This window comes from Mytilus californianus, unplaced genomic scaffold (assembly GCF_021869535.1).
Source record: "Mytilus californianus isolate M0D057914Y unplaced genomic scaffold, xbMytCali1.0.p SCAF_7, whole genome shotgun sequence".
NCBI classification, from domain to species: Eukaryota; Metazoa; Mollusca; class Bivalvia; order Mytilida; family Mytilidae; genus Mytilus; species Mytilus californianus.
In genome coordinates this window covers 12,175,436-12,193,673 of record NW_026262723.1, presented here as the reverse complement: position 1 = coordinate 12,193,673, position 18,238 = coordinate 12,175,436, and the positions used below count along the sequence as shown (strand labels likewise).

The window sequence follows — 18,238 nt, the reverse complement described above, 5'->3', positions numbered from 1 at the left end:
AGTCCAAGGCTCTTGAGCTGATATTGAACCATGGGCTGATAATACATTTGATATGAAAAATGCCATGTAATAATCTGATATTATGTAACATTCAGCGATATTCAAGATGAATTATAACTAAACACGAAGAAAAAAAATAATACTTGTTTCAAATTGCTTGTATTTCTTAAGATTCCGATACGCGATTATTTCCCGATGTTTTGATGTTCTGCACAATATTTTAATTTTCTATTTGCCTGAAAACTCAAATGTTTTTGATACTCTGTTTAAGTTACATGCACACTGTCCAGTTATCCTGGATATGAGTGCCAATGAGACAACTATTCACCAGAGTTCAAGTGATGTGATGTAAGGCCACGATATGCCAACGTACGACCTTCTACAATATGAAAAACCAATACCGTCTATTGAGCTATGAAGAGCCGCAGATGAAAGTCAACTTATTAGGCAGATTAAAGTCTTTCTGTTGTATCCCTTATTTCATGTTCAATGGAATAGATCCGTTTATCATAGTCACTAAACTGTCAATTGTTTAGTAAGATAAGACCATTTATATTGTTAATTCTTCCTTACAAACCTGTTCGTACATTTTTCATTGTTATTCAACGCAAAATAATTATCTTAGATAACAGGGACGATCTTATTTTATAAAGGATCTCTTTTGTTTACTTATTGTACCTCGAACTTATTAACCCGGTGTAGGTCTTTAAGTTGAGGTTCAATTTACTAAAAGTTAATCGGGCATGACTAATTAGACACGCCCTCTTAGAATCAGGGGATCCAACATAGGATCGGCTAAAACACAGCCAGCGAAATACCATAATTTACAATTTCAGAGAATCAAAGTGCTTTTGGTTGATTTAAAATCTCCGGTCAATAATCAGACGGTATTTGAGTGGAAATACAAACCTGTCCGAAACCGGGAAATGTTGGCTGCAATAGGAATTTATTTACAACATAAGTCCATATCTTATTTACTTATAGTGGCCGTTATTGGTTGTGAATGCATGTCGTTTTGTTTTTGGCATTCGTCTACCGTGGATAAAAAAGAGAGGAAGGGGGAAGGGGAGGATTAATAGCTTAACTGCTTCAGGTTGATCCAATTCGCATCTCATCGTGAATATGAATGACATATTTGCCACTGGACATTAAGGGTGCAATCAATTAATCAGCTTCATTTAGTGATGTATAACCATTAGTCTTCAGTTGATAATTATCTCAAAGAGTTTTTCAATTTTTATATATTTGATATTTATTTATAATTGATTTTTTAAATGTAAGTTTTAGCATTTCTTTCCTCATTTTTCTCTTTGCTTTTATTTTTTTTAACATTCAATAACGTAGTCCACACCAGGGGTTAAATTTCATCCTATCCAGCAAAACTAGGAGGAGGGGAGTGAATAGAAAAAAATCTTCATTGAGTGTCTAGAATTCATACATTGAAGCGTACAACGACGGCAGTCTCTTCTAGGTGACAAAATTTGCTGTTTTAAGTTTTTTTTATATCTTGTATAGTTGTCACAAAAGCAAAAATGGATAAAAACAAATGTTGGCAACAATTAATATTATATTAAGTATTCAACTTATATTGGCCGTTTCGTTTATTTTTTAGATATTGTCTTACTGATCGGTTTTGTTATTTGCGTATTTATACATTCGAATAGCCAAACGGACGCACCCCTTTAGCAAGGGTATACTGTCGGATGGGTGAAATCCAGATATGTCGATATGTCTATACCCAAGCCAATCCTTTGGTTTTGAATAAAAGGGAGATAAATGTATACATTAATGCGACAGCAACCCAACGACACAGACCAATTAAACATTAAGAGTCAACATACAGTCTTTTGTAATTAGAAAGATGCCTAAATAGAATAATAAGCTCAAAACCGCCCCATGACAACAATATACAGAGTTAATTTAATAATATTTACCGTCAAAGATATCCCAACGGGCACATTTGATTTAATATTATTTACCGCTAAAGATATCCCAACAGGCACAAGTGTTTGGTTAAAAATAAAACCTGCCTTTTTTAATTTCGATCGATGGAAATAAAAGAAGGTGTAATATAAACCAGTACAAGAAAAACACTTCACTGTAACGGTAAAATAAATAATGATAATGGATAACGTCAAGCGGCAAATTAAATGCATATTCAGGACGAAAACATGTAAATATAAAATAATTTTTTACCCTGCTTTGTACTAGACCGACACGCTGAGCCGGATTTTTAACGTGTAAGTTCACAAGCTAACCGTTCGCAGGATGAAAATTCACCCTACCCGGACACATTTCTGACTCCGAGCCGACCAGACTGTGCTCTTACTCATGAATGCCGCTTGTTTAGCGTTGAAACAAAAAATACTAATTTTAACGTCTTTGTTTAACATGGTCGGGATTTGAACCAACGACCTCCAGCTCTCGAGGCGAAAACACTCCCACGAGACCAACCAGGAGAGCGGTAGCATAGAATATCATACCAAAAACTCGAGTAAAAAAAAACAAAACAGTTTCACAGAATTCTCACAGTTACTAAAGCATGCTAAACGTATCTAACCTAAATGAGATGCGTTAAATTATATTTGAAACTACACGTGAATATCGATGGACGACTTCAGAGTAGATTTCATGGATCAACACTCTCTGCAAATTAAAAACTCTTGCACCAATTATTTGAGGGGTTCGGAGGTGGCCAGCTGTTGCAAGGCTAAATTTCTGTCCTTATTCAGTATACCCTCATTTTCCAGTGGTATTCCAAGTTTCAAGTCCAACCTATTGCAAGACCGAACTATTGTGTTTAAAATTTATGTGTTCTAGTCATAAACATGCATGAAATATTTTTTCACTTGGCGTAAAGCAAACAGCAACCAATCAACTTCATAAATTATTTCATGTACATAGTACACGAAGACAAGATCTTGTACAATGATATAATGTAAAATTTCCATTTAAATCTCTCAATAATAGTGCAAAAATGTTTTGTTTATCCTATAATCTATGATAAGTTTATTGATCAGCATTTAATATACTACATCTATGCAGAGTTAAGTATGAAGAATGTTTAGGAATTTGCAACTAACAGAATAATAAAAGGGATTTTATAATACAAATTGTATATATTGACATGTTAAAATCTATTTATAGTGTGTTGCAGATAACATGATTGAAAGTGTTAAAAAGTCTTGTTGAGTAGGGGTTTATGAGTTTGAGTACAGCTGTTATATAGTAAAAGGTTGTCGATAATCACTGTTACTTAGAAATTTTCTTCCAGTTGTCTAATGTAGAAATGGAGGTAACTGGTCATATGATATTGTAGACAATTTTTGTTATAGAATTCAAAGAAAAAAAAACCAATTTCCCCACTGTAATTCAAAAGGCTTCCATCCAGTTTCAATGTATAGTTATCAAAGGCAATACAAAGTCTATCCATTAGCTGAAAAAAACATTTATTTTTAAATATCGATTATACAGTTTTTTGAGGAATCAAATTTATTAACTACATGTAGTTATAAGTTTTTTGTTGTCAGGGCCATCATCTATTGATGTTTTATCAGCAGAAAGTCTGGAGAGACTTTAGCTATTATTCGCAATATCAATCTAACCAATGGTAAGCCAGTACAACATAGGTCGCCATAGGTAAATTAACCGCTTTACAAATCAAATCATATTGCATCAATTCAATGATCTGTGAATGTAATAGAAAAACAAAGGATATGGGGTATCCATCCATGACACAAAATCAGTACATACACAGCAAAAAACAAATAAAAAGCAAACGAACAGCACTTTCATTGTTATTCTTAATCTCAAAGTTACAGTAAGGCCTTCAACACGGAGCAAATAAACATTCACCTCAATGTACCGGAATTGTTTACGTTGATATATCTGAAAAACCAGCTTCACAATACTATCGTATGGTATCGGGGTGTTAAAATCTGTGACTAATAGTTAGTTGAGAATTGATATACAAATAGTTTAAACACATTTTATTGCCATGATTACACAAAAGGATATGAAACAAGTCGTTCCAATATACAAAGGTACTCTTCAGTTAATAAACAAGCAAAATAATACATATGCATCAGCAAATTATATATAACGAACTATCTTAAAAGACACAAGAATCAATTGTATGAATTAAAAATTAACTATTATTCGCAATATCATTGATATATACAATAAAACAAGAAAGGACCAAGAACAGATCCTTGCAGAACAGTATCTATTATGTTTCCTGAATCTAATAGACAATTCATTACCATTACTTTTAGGATGTCTGTCATTAAGATATACTTCAATACATTTAACTGACTGACAGAAATTCCATAGTCTTTTATGTTCTGGACTGATCCCTTATGTCAAACACGATTATTTTTTTTTAGAAATAACACAAAACAAAAACAAAAAAGTTTTTATTTTATCCTAGAGCCTATCCGATATGGTGATATATTTCTCTCATGGTTGTACTGTTGAATGACCATCCTCAAAGCCAGATGAATATCGATACACAAAAGCATCGTCTTTCAAATAGTTAAAAGGCAAAATAACAAAAATACCGAACTGCAAAGGAAATTCAAAACTGAAAGTCCTTTATAAAATGGCAAAATTAAAAGCTCAAACACATCTAACGAATAGAAAACAATTGTCATATTTTTGACTTGGTACAGGCATTGCCTTTTGTAGAAAATGGTGGATTAAACCTGGTTTTTAGGTAGCTAAATCTCTCACTTGTTCGACAGTCGCATTGCATTTCATTATATTGACAACAATGTGTGAGCAAATCAAACAGACATAATAGGTATACACGTCAAAAATTGGGGTACAGCAGTCAACATTGTAATATAGTTTTAATCACGAATAAAACAAATAACTGTTTCAACAAATAAACACAAAATGGCATATACATGATATAGAAAAAGTATAAAAGCAAAAATGAAAGACAATATTTCAAAAATGACCATAGCACAATAACACAATATATACTTACTTAAAATAAAACATTCAAAAGTTTTATTAATACAAGTTAACAAAGAAATTGTTCTATAGTTAGTTGGATCTGACTCCATCCTTTTTAAAATAATAAAAGGGCAAGGTGTAAAGATTTACATGGATAGAGAGTTGACCACATTGCAAAGAAAAGCTAGAAACAAATGGTAAAGGTTTACATACGGTTGATGCAGTCTACTTTTTTCATATTATGACTTATGTGGTCGTTTCCAATGGCTTATTTCAGTTCAAGAGTTTCTGGAACAACTTTCATTTCATCAAATGTTATTTGCAGATTGTCTCAATTATTTTTAGTTCATATATCAAAATTTGGCGGCGTTAAATCGATATAAGATATTGATAAAAAAAAAGTCATCGAGTAAATTCGCTGAAGGGGAAGAGTTTTAATTTTAAATCTGCTTTTTTTCTTAAATAGGTTCCAAATTTCTTCGGGTTACCCGAATTTTTCTTATTGAAAAACTCGTTTGCTTTCATAAATTTGATTGCTAATGCTTCTAGCATTCGAGTGAAATATGATTAGAGAGTTAATCTGGTCGACTGAAACGGATTGTATTTCCACGTCTTCATTCCAAACTATTTACACGGAAAACAAAATACTTATAAACTACAAAACATGTTTTCAAAAGTATAAAGTCATGTCACATTTGTATAATAAAGATAATTATATACTATCAGTTTCTAAATCAACATGTTGAGGAAATGTGTGCTAAGACATAGTGTTACTGTGTTTTTCCTCAAAAAGTACTTCATTTACTTCACAGAAAACTGTTGTTTGAATGTGGGGTTTCTGTGTCAAGGCTAAACCATTTATAACATTTAGACCCAAATGACTTTTGAAATACTTACTATAATAGGTTGAGCACATTCAATTTTATGTCTTTCCGTAAAGAATGTATAGCACAGAGAAAAACTTCAACTTACAACAGTTTGAAAATGTAATTAAGAAAATGTGGTCGGAGACAACTTTCCTCAGATGATCAAAAGACGTAGATGTAAACAACTATATGTCACTATAACAACAATGTGCAAAATCCATACCTAATAGTAAGCTATGCAAGGGTCAGACATGGAAACATGTTAAATAGTTCAAACAAGAAAACCAATGTACAAACAAATAAACGAAACACGAATATAATATGTAGCGACCAACAACAACCACTGAAATACAGGGTCCTGACTTAGGACAGGCACATACAGAATATGGTGGGCTTAGCAGCCCCATCCTCACCAAAGACAAAGGGACACGGATAAGATAGGAAGTAAACAAAAAATAAAAATGGCTTGATTCATCAAATTGACATAAAACACAAAGATTATTGACAAAAAGTCTAAAACTTTCAACTAACCTTCAGTAAATAATGGTATAAAAAAGAAGATGTGGTATGATTGCCAGATTGCCAATGAGACAACTCTTCAAAAGAGACCAAATGACACATAAATTAACAACTATAGGTCACCGTAAGGCATTCGACAATGAGCAAAGGCCATACCGCATAGTCAGCTATAAAAGGCCCCGAAATGACAAATGTTAAACAATTCAAACGAGAAAACTAACGTCCTAATTTATATACAAAATAATGAACGAGAAACAAAAAATTTACACAGCAACAAACGACAACCACTGAATTACAGGTTGCTGACTTGGGACAGGCACATACAGAATGTGGCGGGGTTAAACTAGTTTGAAGGTGCCAACCCTCCCCTTAACCTGGGACAGTGGTGTAACAATACAACATACGAACAAACTATAAAAAATAGTTGAAAAGGCTTAACTCATCAGATGGATACAAATAGAAATACATATAACACTAACACAGAGTGGACGTGGCCGGGTACATGTACATCCCAACAACAAACGGACACTAAGTACAGATCTAAGAGTACTCGCAATTTCTGACAGCTAGATCAAAGCCGATAACAACTTATAAAAAAAAATCATGCATCTAAGACTAAATTATCAATCAGTACACATCCAACATCCGATGGATTTAGTGTAAAGACGTCATAAATAGTCAGAGAAAAACATGACCATATACAATGCCAAGATACAGGTATGGACCGATTGTAGAGCCATGAATGTGCATGTGTATATAACAATAATATTTAGTTTGCTTTTTTAATTTACTGATAACAAAATCAATGTTAATACTAAAAAACACAATATTCAAAGATCTAATTACAGTATTGAATTGGTAACCTTTTAGAATAAGTTTATTTAAAGGATCGATAAGTTTACCAGGATCGTTTCTCAATTCCAGGGCACGGTAAACAACATATTCGTAAAAATGATGATGTGCTATCCCGTTTGAAATAAGTTTTCTACAGGTACAACCAAAATTCAAAACCAAATCTTTATATCTATGGAAGAATTAAGTAAAGGTTTTAAGTAATTTGTGGTAACGAAATCCCTAACTTTAAATGATTTACCAGTAATACATAGATTACGTTTATTAAAATCCGAAACGTTACAACAGACACGGGCATAGTGAACGAGTTGTGATATATAAACGCCGTAAGATGGTGCCAAAGGAACATCAGCATCCAAAAAAGAAAAATTAACAATAGGGAACGAAAAATCGTCCCTTTTGTAGTAAATTTAAGTGTGGAGTTTCCCGTGTAAAACTGAAATCTCTAAATCTAGGAAAAGACAGTTATTACCGTTTACATGCTTACATTTGATTTATTTAAAGTAAGCTCCTTTGGGTAAATTTCGGCAGTACATTTAGAAAATTCTTGATTATTTAACGAAAAAATATCATTAAAATAACGATAAGTGTTGTTGAATTTAACAATAAAATGCAATTTAGACTGGTCTTTATTGAATTTGGTCATAAACTGTGATTCATAACCGTACAAGAATATGTCTGCTATTAAAGGGGCACAATTAGTGCCCATAGGAATACCTACAACCTGTCGATAAACTTTGTTGCCGAAACGTACATAAATATTATCAAGGAGAAAATTAACAGCTTCAATCATCTCATCTCATTGTCTTAGATCGGTAGTTTGTGACCTTTGTCCTTATGTTAGTTATGTTTTATAATACGCGAGGATCTGAGTAGGTAAGCCTTTTCAACTGATTTTTCAATTTGTTTCTATGTTGTGCTGTTACACCAATTTCCAGTTTAAAGATAGGATTGCTCGTTTGCTAATATATTTTTATTTTTGTCGCATTGTTTACATACCTCTCTCAAGTCTGGAATTTGTAGTTCAGAGTTTTTGATTGTTGTCCGCCATATTTGTTTTTCGTGTATTGTTTGAGCGTCAATCAGATCTTCGGTTTTCACGTTTTTTTTTGTAGTTTACTATACAGTATGGGTTTGCTCATTGTTGAAGGCTACACGATGACCAATAGCTGCTTATATCCAAGGTCAGTGGTCTCTGATGAATAGATGTCTCATTATGGAAATCATACCACGTCTCCTAGTCCTAATATTATAAGTTTTTCGGTAGAACGACTGAAATTTCGATCTTCGATCGGATAAGTCATATTACAATGGTTTTCACGGGTTAATCATCTAGCTTTTCGTACATATATATATCATGTAGTAAGAGTGCATTAAGTAAAATTGCAATAACTAGGCGGCTCTAAAAACTAAAAATACAATATAATTTACTTAGAATGTAAACTTATTTCCGATTAAATACATTCAGAAATTTAATTACTCTAAAAATGGAAGCACTCTTATGATACAAACTTGACCTACACATCAAGTACCCTAAAACCAAATCAGCATATAACTCTCTTACTCCAGAACTCTTAGTACTTCCTGCCTCTCATAAAACATATGCAATGAAAATTTTCTTATCTGACCCTACTAGACAATTGTTTACAAAAATTCTTTCATTTAAACCATTAGGAAATAAGTGAACCCTTTTTCAAATTTATACAAATGAAGGTTAAAAATAATCAAATTGACACAATAGATATATCATATGTATGTACAATTGTATGATCAGCTGTGAACCAAATATATCGTAACAGTCAAGTAAGTACAAATTGCAGCCGCAGTGTCAGTTCAGTTCATTTGACATTGTATGTGTCTGATTCGGGTCTGTTTGTCGTAACTGTGTCATTCGTTGTATTGTAAACATCACTCGATGCACCCTGATCGTATAGGTCATCATCGTCTTTAAATTTCTGTCGTTTTTCACCAGCAGAAAACACGTAGTATTCATCATCCCCCATTACATCATATATTGATGAATCTTGTTGTTTCATTTCAATCATTTTTTCTGAGTCTCCTAAATGATTATAAATTCCTTCTTCTGTAACATTTACTAATATCCTACTTTCTTCTGGAATGGTATTCTTAATTGGCTTTGAGTTAGTATCAGGCTGTCTCTGAACAACACCTACATCCATATTCTCGCGTTCTGTTTTGATTCTGTTTTAAAAATTATTTATTTGAAAATCAAAACAACAACAAAATAAAATCTCATGACAAAAAACATCAAAAACATCATGCTACAGTAATTTTTGTTACAGTAATTTACCATTGTTTAAATCTCATAAATCGATTAAAAAAAATACACATGAACTTCAAAAGGAGCGAGACCGGGTGCGTCGACAGGTAAAGTGTCTGCTGCTTTTCATGGATCACCCGCCATGAGAATCCATATTCAGTCAGAACGTTACAATAGGACACAATCAGTAAAATTATAGACCAGGTCTATTCCTGTATTCTAAAGATATAAGACCACGAAAACATAGTGAACTGAGATAACAAAATATCATATCTGTCAACTAATACTAATACGCCAGTCGGATTAAAAAATAGAACTCATTATAATACGGACTGTCTGGTGAAATATCAATCATTTGATTCAACAAAAATGTGTTGTCGATCAAATATCCCAGCATTGTTAATTGAATCAGTATGGTTCTTTACAAAATAAGATTTCATGGTGCAAAACAAGGCAATCGTAAATACATATTCCTGTTTTGTTTGAAAAAGCCCTGTTTCATAAGCTGATGTAGTCAATATGTCAGTTAAGCATGAGAAATAGTTGTGTCGTATGTAGAATTTAAAATGCTTTTGATATTACTGAAAAATTGTAAGAATTTTATTATAGATTTTGTAGTAAAATCTTTTATGAATCATCCATATCTGATTGACATCAATCGCTGGTTAAATATACCTAATCACAACAGTTTTGAAGGCTATCTTAAACTTTAGAAAGAAGGATGGTAATACAAATGTGTATTAAAATATCTCGACGACCATACTATATAGCCTAAATGGTAGTATTTCTGTGATGTTTACGTATCTAGTGTAGAGACGGGAGATTTCATCATCCTTTTTTATATTAATTAAAAACATGATAGAAGAGTGAATTTAAGATTTTGTAAAATTTCCTTTTCGTGAATGATATAGGGAAATATCTGGCATTTCTAATTTTTCTGTGAAATCTTATTTATTTCATTAGACATTCTAAGTTATGATTTTAGCAAAATTTAAGAAATTACAAAATTAAGACTAAAGGTGGTTTAATCTTGCTTAAATTACCACAGAAGTATGTATTTATTCTTTGTTATAAATTCTTTAATTAACAGATAACCTGAGCATTAATAACATACATCTCCATGACCAATTAAAGCTTATTTTGTATGTGCCTGTCCCAAGTCAGGAGCCTGTAATTCAGTGGTTGTCGTTTGTTGCTGTATAACATTTTTGTTTTTCGTTCATTATTTTGTACATAAATCAGGCTGTTATTTTTCTCGTTTGAATTGTTTTACATTTATCATTTTGGGGCCTTTTATAGCTGACTATGTGGTATTGCTTGTTGAAGGCCGTACGGTGACCTATAGTTTTTGAACTTCTATGGCATTTTGTCTCTTTTAGAGAGTTGTCTCATTGACAATTATACGACATCTTCTTATTTTTATATTATAACTGTATCATTTTGACAATTAATGCGTAACTTTGCTACATGTACCGAAGAATTCACTAGTAAAGAAGAATAATGAAATGCATACCTTCTTTTAATAACTATCACAATTATTAAGACAATCACAAGTACGAGAACTCCTCCAACGCTCCCAGCTACAATCAGAACTAGAACAAACATTTGAACAATTTATATGGTGAAAATCAACCAATTATTGTATTTATCCTTTTCTGTCTTGTACAATATGACATTATTTTAGTCAGTGTATGTTTGTAAACTTCCAACTAGGTATTTATTTAAGTATACAAGTATGGGCGAACATGATTTTTTTATTAGTTGTAATCGGCTTTGAACTAGATTTCAGTAGCTGCGAGTGCTTTGTGTATATTGTTTTCATGTAAGTTATGTTTGTGCCTCGTACCGATCGTTTGAATTAAACCCATTGCAACTGATTATACAGTTTGTTCTTAGGGTGTGCTGTAACACCACTGTTCTATGTAAGGGTGAGGGCTGACTGCTCCCAAACATGTTTAACCCAGCTACATTCTGTATGTGTTTGTCCCAAGTCAGGAGCCTGTAGTTGAGTGGTTGCTGTTGGTTCCTGCATATTTGCATTTCGTAAATGTCTATGTTATAAACTAGGGCGTGAAGTTTTCTCTTTTGAATTGTTTTACAGTTTTCCTAACGGGGCTTTTTATAGCCGGCTATACGGTTTGGGTTTTTCTCATTGTTGAAGGCCGTACGGTCGTCTATAATTGCCTACTTCAATTTTATTTGAACTTTGGTGCATAGTTGTCTCATTGGCAATGATACCACATCTCTTTATTAAAATATAAGCACAAATATGCTCCCTCTGGAATTGTATGATAATATGGTTTTTGTAGTTCTGTTTAGGTCATTTTACGGAAGACCAGTAGTTACATTCTATTTAAAGAATTCTCATTTCTATTTTGAAATTTCCAAATTTTCAACTTGACATTTCTCAGTTGCAAGTCTACATTTCGCAGTTCTAACTTGGTATTTCTTAGCTTAACTTTTAATTTGAAAATGTCCAATGTATTGAGAATTGTCCACCTCGAAATGAGAAATGTCAAATTTGAAATGATTTTTCGTATCGTTTTGATTTTTATACTTTCATATGATTTAAATGTTTGAATTCCAAAACATTGTTGTCAACCATTACTGATAAAGATTAATCCAGAAACATTTATTCTACTACACTAAAAATTAATAGACAGAATGTGCGCATATGGTTATATTTAATTCATAAGTAAAATAGGTCTTTATATGTGAATTTTATTTATTTTTTATAATTAAAAACAATAACAATATCATGATATACTGGGAAATAACATCGGTTTTTATCTCTGTTCTTTTTCGTTTGTGTATGCTTGAGGAGGTATAATGATGTATTGAAAAGCACAAAAAAGTTAAGAGACACAAAGACTACTCCAGGCTTCGACCAAAAATTGAATGAAAATATGCAGAATTATCAGTAAGTTGCACGTATAACTGTCGAAGTGTGTTTTATATCTTTTTCATTTATTGCCAGTAAAATCCTTGATAAGAACATCCCCTTATAAAGAAAAACATAATAAATAAAACATATCAAAGATACAAAGCTTATCATATTAAACGCCAGACGCGCGTATCATCTACAAAAGATTCACCAGTGACGCTCGAATCAAAAAAGTTAAAAGGTCAAATCAAGTACGAAGTTGAGGAGCATCAAGGACCAAAAATTCCGAAATGTTTTGGTAAATACAACAAAGATAATCTATTCCTGAGGTAAAAAGATTTGAAAACAGTTAATTTATAAATACGACCATAGAAATGATATGTCATGTAAACATAGAAGTGGTGACTACTGGCTGGTGTTACCCTCGGGGAATAAACCTCTACCAGGAATGGCATCGACCCAGGGGTTGTAAAAAACTAATAAAAGATACCGGGTTAATAATGTTGTACAACAGACGCTGCGCGTTTCGTCTACACTGATACAAAAGCAAAATCAGATTTTTCTAATTTAGCGTTAAATTTGTTGTAAGAAGTAAAAGTTATAGAAGTTGATATCGCCTATGATATAGAAATCGAAGTATAAAACTAGTAAAACCTGATATAATGAAAGACTTACCGATAATATTTGTTTTATCCTCATTTGAATCAGACTCTGTGTTAATTGCACTCCTATATGTTGTAAGACCTGAAAATAGATTACAACGTTTATTAGCAGTTTACTCTCAAACTAAAATATATATAATATTTACATTTGTTGAATATCGAAAGTCTGATCACCTTGATCGCCTTTTTTTCAATTTTTCCTTGCCACTTATTGTATGTCATTAAAAATTTGGATGGTGACTATACTCACCAACACATCAGTTACCTTTCACATATATCAACTAGGATTCACTGCTTTCTGCTGTCCCTTTGCAGAAAATTATTTGCTTCTGTCTAGGATTTTTCATCAAGCTCTTGTTATGAACAAATATAACATCACACGAAATGAGCATTAGAGACGCTAAAAGAATGCAAGTAAAACCGTTACGTATACAATCGTCCAATCATAGTCAGTGAACCATAAGATAATTGCACGTTTAACTGTTAATGTGATTTTTAAAATCGCCGTCACTCATTGTCGGTAAAATACTTGACCAGAACATCACCAAATTTATTCTATCTCCATATAGACAAACAAACTTTAAACTGACGCAAAAACATAATCAGATTGTTTTATTTGACGTTGAATTTGTAATGCGATTTAAAATAAGAGAAGTTGCTACAGTCTATGATAGAGGAGGTTGACAAGACTAGTAAATCAAAGACTTGCCAGTGATAATTGTTTTATCTTCATTTGAATCTGACTCGGTGTTTATTGCACTCCCATAAGTTGTACGATATAAAAATATATTACAAAAAATATGCTAGCCGTTTGTTAAAATGACATTTACAGCAATTTTGGAGAAACAAAAAACGTATGTTTGCCCCCTTTTGTATGTCAGTGAAAATCAGATTTAGATGGTGACTAGACTCGCCAACATGCCAGTAACTCTTCTTTGAGAAACTGTCACGAAAGGAGTTAAGTCTTGGTTGCTGCTGACAACAACATAAGACGGGTTTGTTTCTCTAAGCTGATCAAATGTGATCCTTCTGCAAAACACCAGACAGAAAACTTCCCAAAAAGAAGCGCTGTTTTTTTATACAACTAATGGCATTTTTTTAATTACCCGGGTTCACATCTTGTTCATATGGGATTTGTATTGTTCAATCATTATTTTTGTCTGTAGTGTATGCTAGACTTATATTTGTCTGATTTTTTTTCTTTCTGACTTGGTTTTGTCTTCAGTATTAATAGCAGTTTATGTTTTTGATTGCCCATGTGTTTCTTCACGCGTTATGTATTGCCTTTTTGTATTATAATTTGACAAATAGGTTCCAAATTACAAGCACCAGCCAGTGGATAAACTACAAAAAAATGTTCTACAAATGTTGTGACATGCTTTTGAGAGCATTGCATTTGCAGCTCTTATGGAGTACACATACATTTTAGATGCTAGGGGTAACTGAATTTTCGTAATTTAATCTCATTCTTTAATGCTTAAATAACCTGCGGAACTTTTTTTCATAGCCGAACTTGTTGATCTGTAAGGACTGTCGTTTTCCTTCTTGCTAGTCGTATGTTGTTTCTTGTCTGCAGGAAAAATAAACCAATAATAGCAAAAATAAAATATAAGAGAAAAGAGATTTATAAAGTGTTATTTTCATTATCTATGATCAAAGAACCTTACTTTGAGAAAACTGAAATAATGGCTGCAAAAATACCTTTTACAATGGTACATATCATTACTGAATGCTTCAATTCAATCATATATCCAAGTTTAAGTCATGTCGGAGTATGTCAATACCTATTGATTTGACAGCAACTTATCTCTGATTGACTAAATAATAATTAGACACAAAAAGCCTCGTCAAATTGATAATTCATTCATATATTTCATAAATCGTCTCTTTGAGATGTTGTCGTAATAATGTCGAAATTTAACCATTCCCCTATTGGACTGAACAATTACGGTGTATTACACTCTTTCACTATTCTGAAGCACTTTCTGTCACATCCAATTATTTCTTACTTGATTTGGTCAGTTCAATGCATTCCTTTGCAGTATGTAGTGAATGATACAAATTTAATACAATATAGATGTTCAAAATAATGTTAGCTTCAATTGGGTTATAAGAAATGCTGTTAAAAGTATTACTATTTAAAGCAAAACCATATGTGAAAATATCGCTTAGTTGCTTGTAAAGTGTCTTTGGACTAGTATTAAAACCACATGTGTGACAATTCAATATCAATGAAATTGAATGGAATAAATAAGGTGTGTGATTTCATAACACAAAACTGGAAATTGCCCGGCTAACGTATGCACGGCTCTGTGATGCTGTTTTTCCTCTTAATATCACTGTGATACATTGTACACAGGAAATTATCTCACATCAAGGCAATTAATGGATAGTGTCACGTAGAATTTGTGTTGTTTTAGAAGATGGATAAGCATAATTCAATTATTTAGGCGACAAGTTCATTGTAAACTGCAGAAATAAGACAACCACAGGAAAAATACAATCTTAAAAAAATTTTTGTTCCTTTTGTGAGATGTTTATAGGAATTGGTGCTTTTTTCTTGATGTGACGATGGCAAAAAAAGTTTACTGCATAATTTCGTTTTGATCCGTCAAGCACTGAAAACAACTTCACAAATGGTTATTATTACATTATTACCAACTAGTCTCGTTTGATTATTCGTACATGTATCAAACATGTATCAGGTTAAACTTTTGTTTTAGGTGGTTTATCATGAAGATGTCGGGACAACAATCAGGAATTTACTACACATGTTCGTTGTGATGTGAACTTTCATTAATAAATAAAAAATCAATTTTTAATGTTAATTCAAGTGTTATGAACCAATCTTCCTGGTCGATTTATGAGATTTAAATAAACTATTATTGCCTAAATTAATCAATCGATTAACGAAGGGTTGCTGATTAGCAGCAGGATTGCCTTGATATTCGAATTATGGTGAGGACTATTCAATTTTGGATTAGAAAGATATATTTTTTAAATATTTGAAATAAATTATACAAATAACATTCATATTTCAATTGTACTGCACCGGTCAGTTAACTCCTCAGTAATGCTCGGGGCCAAAATATTTAAAATTACAAAACCTACGTGAACAAAAGAGCTGATAAAATAAGGACAAAAAAGTATTTAAAACTCTGACAAGGAATACGAGAGAAACATTCCTTAAATCAAAATTATCAAAAATAAAAAAATACAACAGCAATATTTATTAAATATACTCATCAGAGATATCAGAATTAAAATTTTGTACTCCAGACGCGCATTTCGTCTACCAAAGACTCATCAGTGACACTCGAAACAAAAAAGTTAAAAAGGCCAAATAAAGTACGAAGTTGAAGAACATTAGTGTAGACCCACAATTCCGAAAAGTTTGCCAAAAAATGATATCCGTATGTCATGCGACTACCGGAAAAATTACTAGTGGGCTGGAGATGCCCGAGGAACTAACAGTCATTCAGCAAAAGTATCGACTCAGACTTGACTGTAACGTAACAATCCATTCTTTATTGTATCTTATAAATAACTAGATAAAATCAATTGAATATATTCAACAATGATATAAATACTCACAACATAAAGAATGCAATGCTATGGTACATCTTTCCGTTTCAAATCTAACGCCAGATCCATCAATCTCTAATGTCAGACATAGTGCATCAGCGGGTAAAAAATCTAAATAAATATTCAGAGTTATAACCACTATAGATATATATTTACTTATTAATATGAGTTTTTTAACATAGTTTATTGATAAAGAAGAGTATATCAGCATTCTGATAAGGAACCATTGAGTACTCGCGAGTTAAACCTTATAAAAATAAGAAGAAGTGGTTTAATTGTCTACGAAACAACTCGCCATAAGAGAGCAAATGCCATAGAAGGTAGCACCTTTTTATGTTGCTCACTCTAGTTAAAAATATTTGTCTTTGTTTAGAATTATTAGATAATGCATTTGTATGTTCAGGATTTATGGGTTTAAAGGAGAGATGTCATAGTCATGGTTAAAAAACTGTTCAAAATTTGTCTCAATTCAAAGCGATAAAGAGATTTACATGCAGTATGGACCCTTGTATACTGTTGAAGACCTTATAAGACTGTTAACTCTTTTTGTCTATTTGTATTGATACGTTCCTTTGTACTTACACTTACATTGACATTGACATTATACTGCACAAATGTCCTGTAAACCAAACATCTAATTGTAGCATGTTTAAGTTCTATCTTTACTTTTTGTTTTAGAAAATGAAAATGGAACGTTTTAATTTCCCTTAGTAAAGATAATGAATTGGAAATCTATCATAACCTTCAACTTATCGTTTTGATAAAACAAAACAAAAATTACGCATGATCAGGTTAGAAAAGACTAAGTGGCAGATATAACACACTTTTCCTACTCTGTTTTTCCCCTTGAACCTGTTAATGCAACACTCCGTGTTTATTATATACAAAAGAATAACAATGTTTTTTGTGTTCATCGTTGATTCTGTTTTTTTTTTAAATAAAATTTCGCATCCCTATACTAAATGTAAAATGTCCTCCATTCGAATCCGTAAAACATGAAGCAGTGTAACACCTCAGCTACATATTTTAACTTATTGACGATTTACCCCGAATGCACTAATGCTTGAGTTATCTTATTCATACTATATCGGTTGATTACATTTTGCATAATGGCTCTTCAATATAAAAAAATAAATGCATATACCATTTCCCCATTCAATTCTTTCTGCGACATGAGTTCCAACCCAATGTTGTTTTCGTGGACACCGATTTGCAATTTTACTTGCAAGCTTTAAACTCTTTTCTTGACAGTTTTGACTGGCGGTGTACCATGAAACGGTCTCATTGTTATAGTCGTCGGGGAATTTTTTATCTAAAAATGATCGAGAAATATTATTCATTTTTTATTTTACAGTCAATACATATTTTTTGGATTAAAAAAAAACCAAAAACAGCATTTATAGACAAGTTTGAACAGTTCATGTGTGAAGACATTGGCATCTTCATCTATAAGTGATACTCATAGCTAAAGATGTTACGTTCCTCCTACATGTTAAATACCAGTACCTAAATTCCTCTTTGCCATCATAAATAAAACTGTAGTTTTTTCTAGATGACAAGTTTGAATTTTGCTTCTATAACCTCATTTTAGATTGTATAAGTTTCGGCACTGATCGCAAAATCATTTAGT

General features: G+C 32.2%; 1 protein-coding gene across 3 annotated transcripts in view; it reads right to left on the bottom strand.

Moving 5' to 3' along the window:
• Positions 1 to 3,974: 3,974 nt before the first annotated feature.
• LOC127708343 (uncharacterized) overlaps positions 3,975 to 18,238 on the bottom strand; it is a 177,423-nt gene continuing 163,159 nt past the window's right edge. For 2 of the 3 annotated variants that reach the window (XM_052213199.1, XM_052213198.1), the window contains 2 exons: positions 10,991 to 11,069; positions 3,975 to 9,398 (listed from right to left, as the gene is read on the bottom strand). In XM_052213199.1, the coding sequence (XP_052069159.1) occupies positions 9,035 to 9,398; positions 10,991 to 11,069 (443 nt within the window). In that variant the 3' untranslated portion in view covers positions 3,975 to 9,034. Of the gene's footprint in view, positions 9,399 to 10,990; positions 11,070 to 13,036; positions 13,106 to 14,509; positions 14,594 to 18,238 lie in introns of all 3 variants that reach the window. The other variant, XM_052213197.1, reaches the window with a different exon arrangement.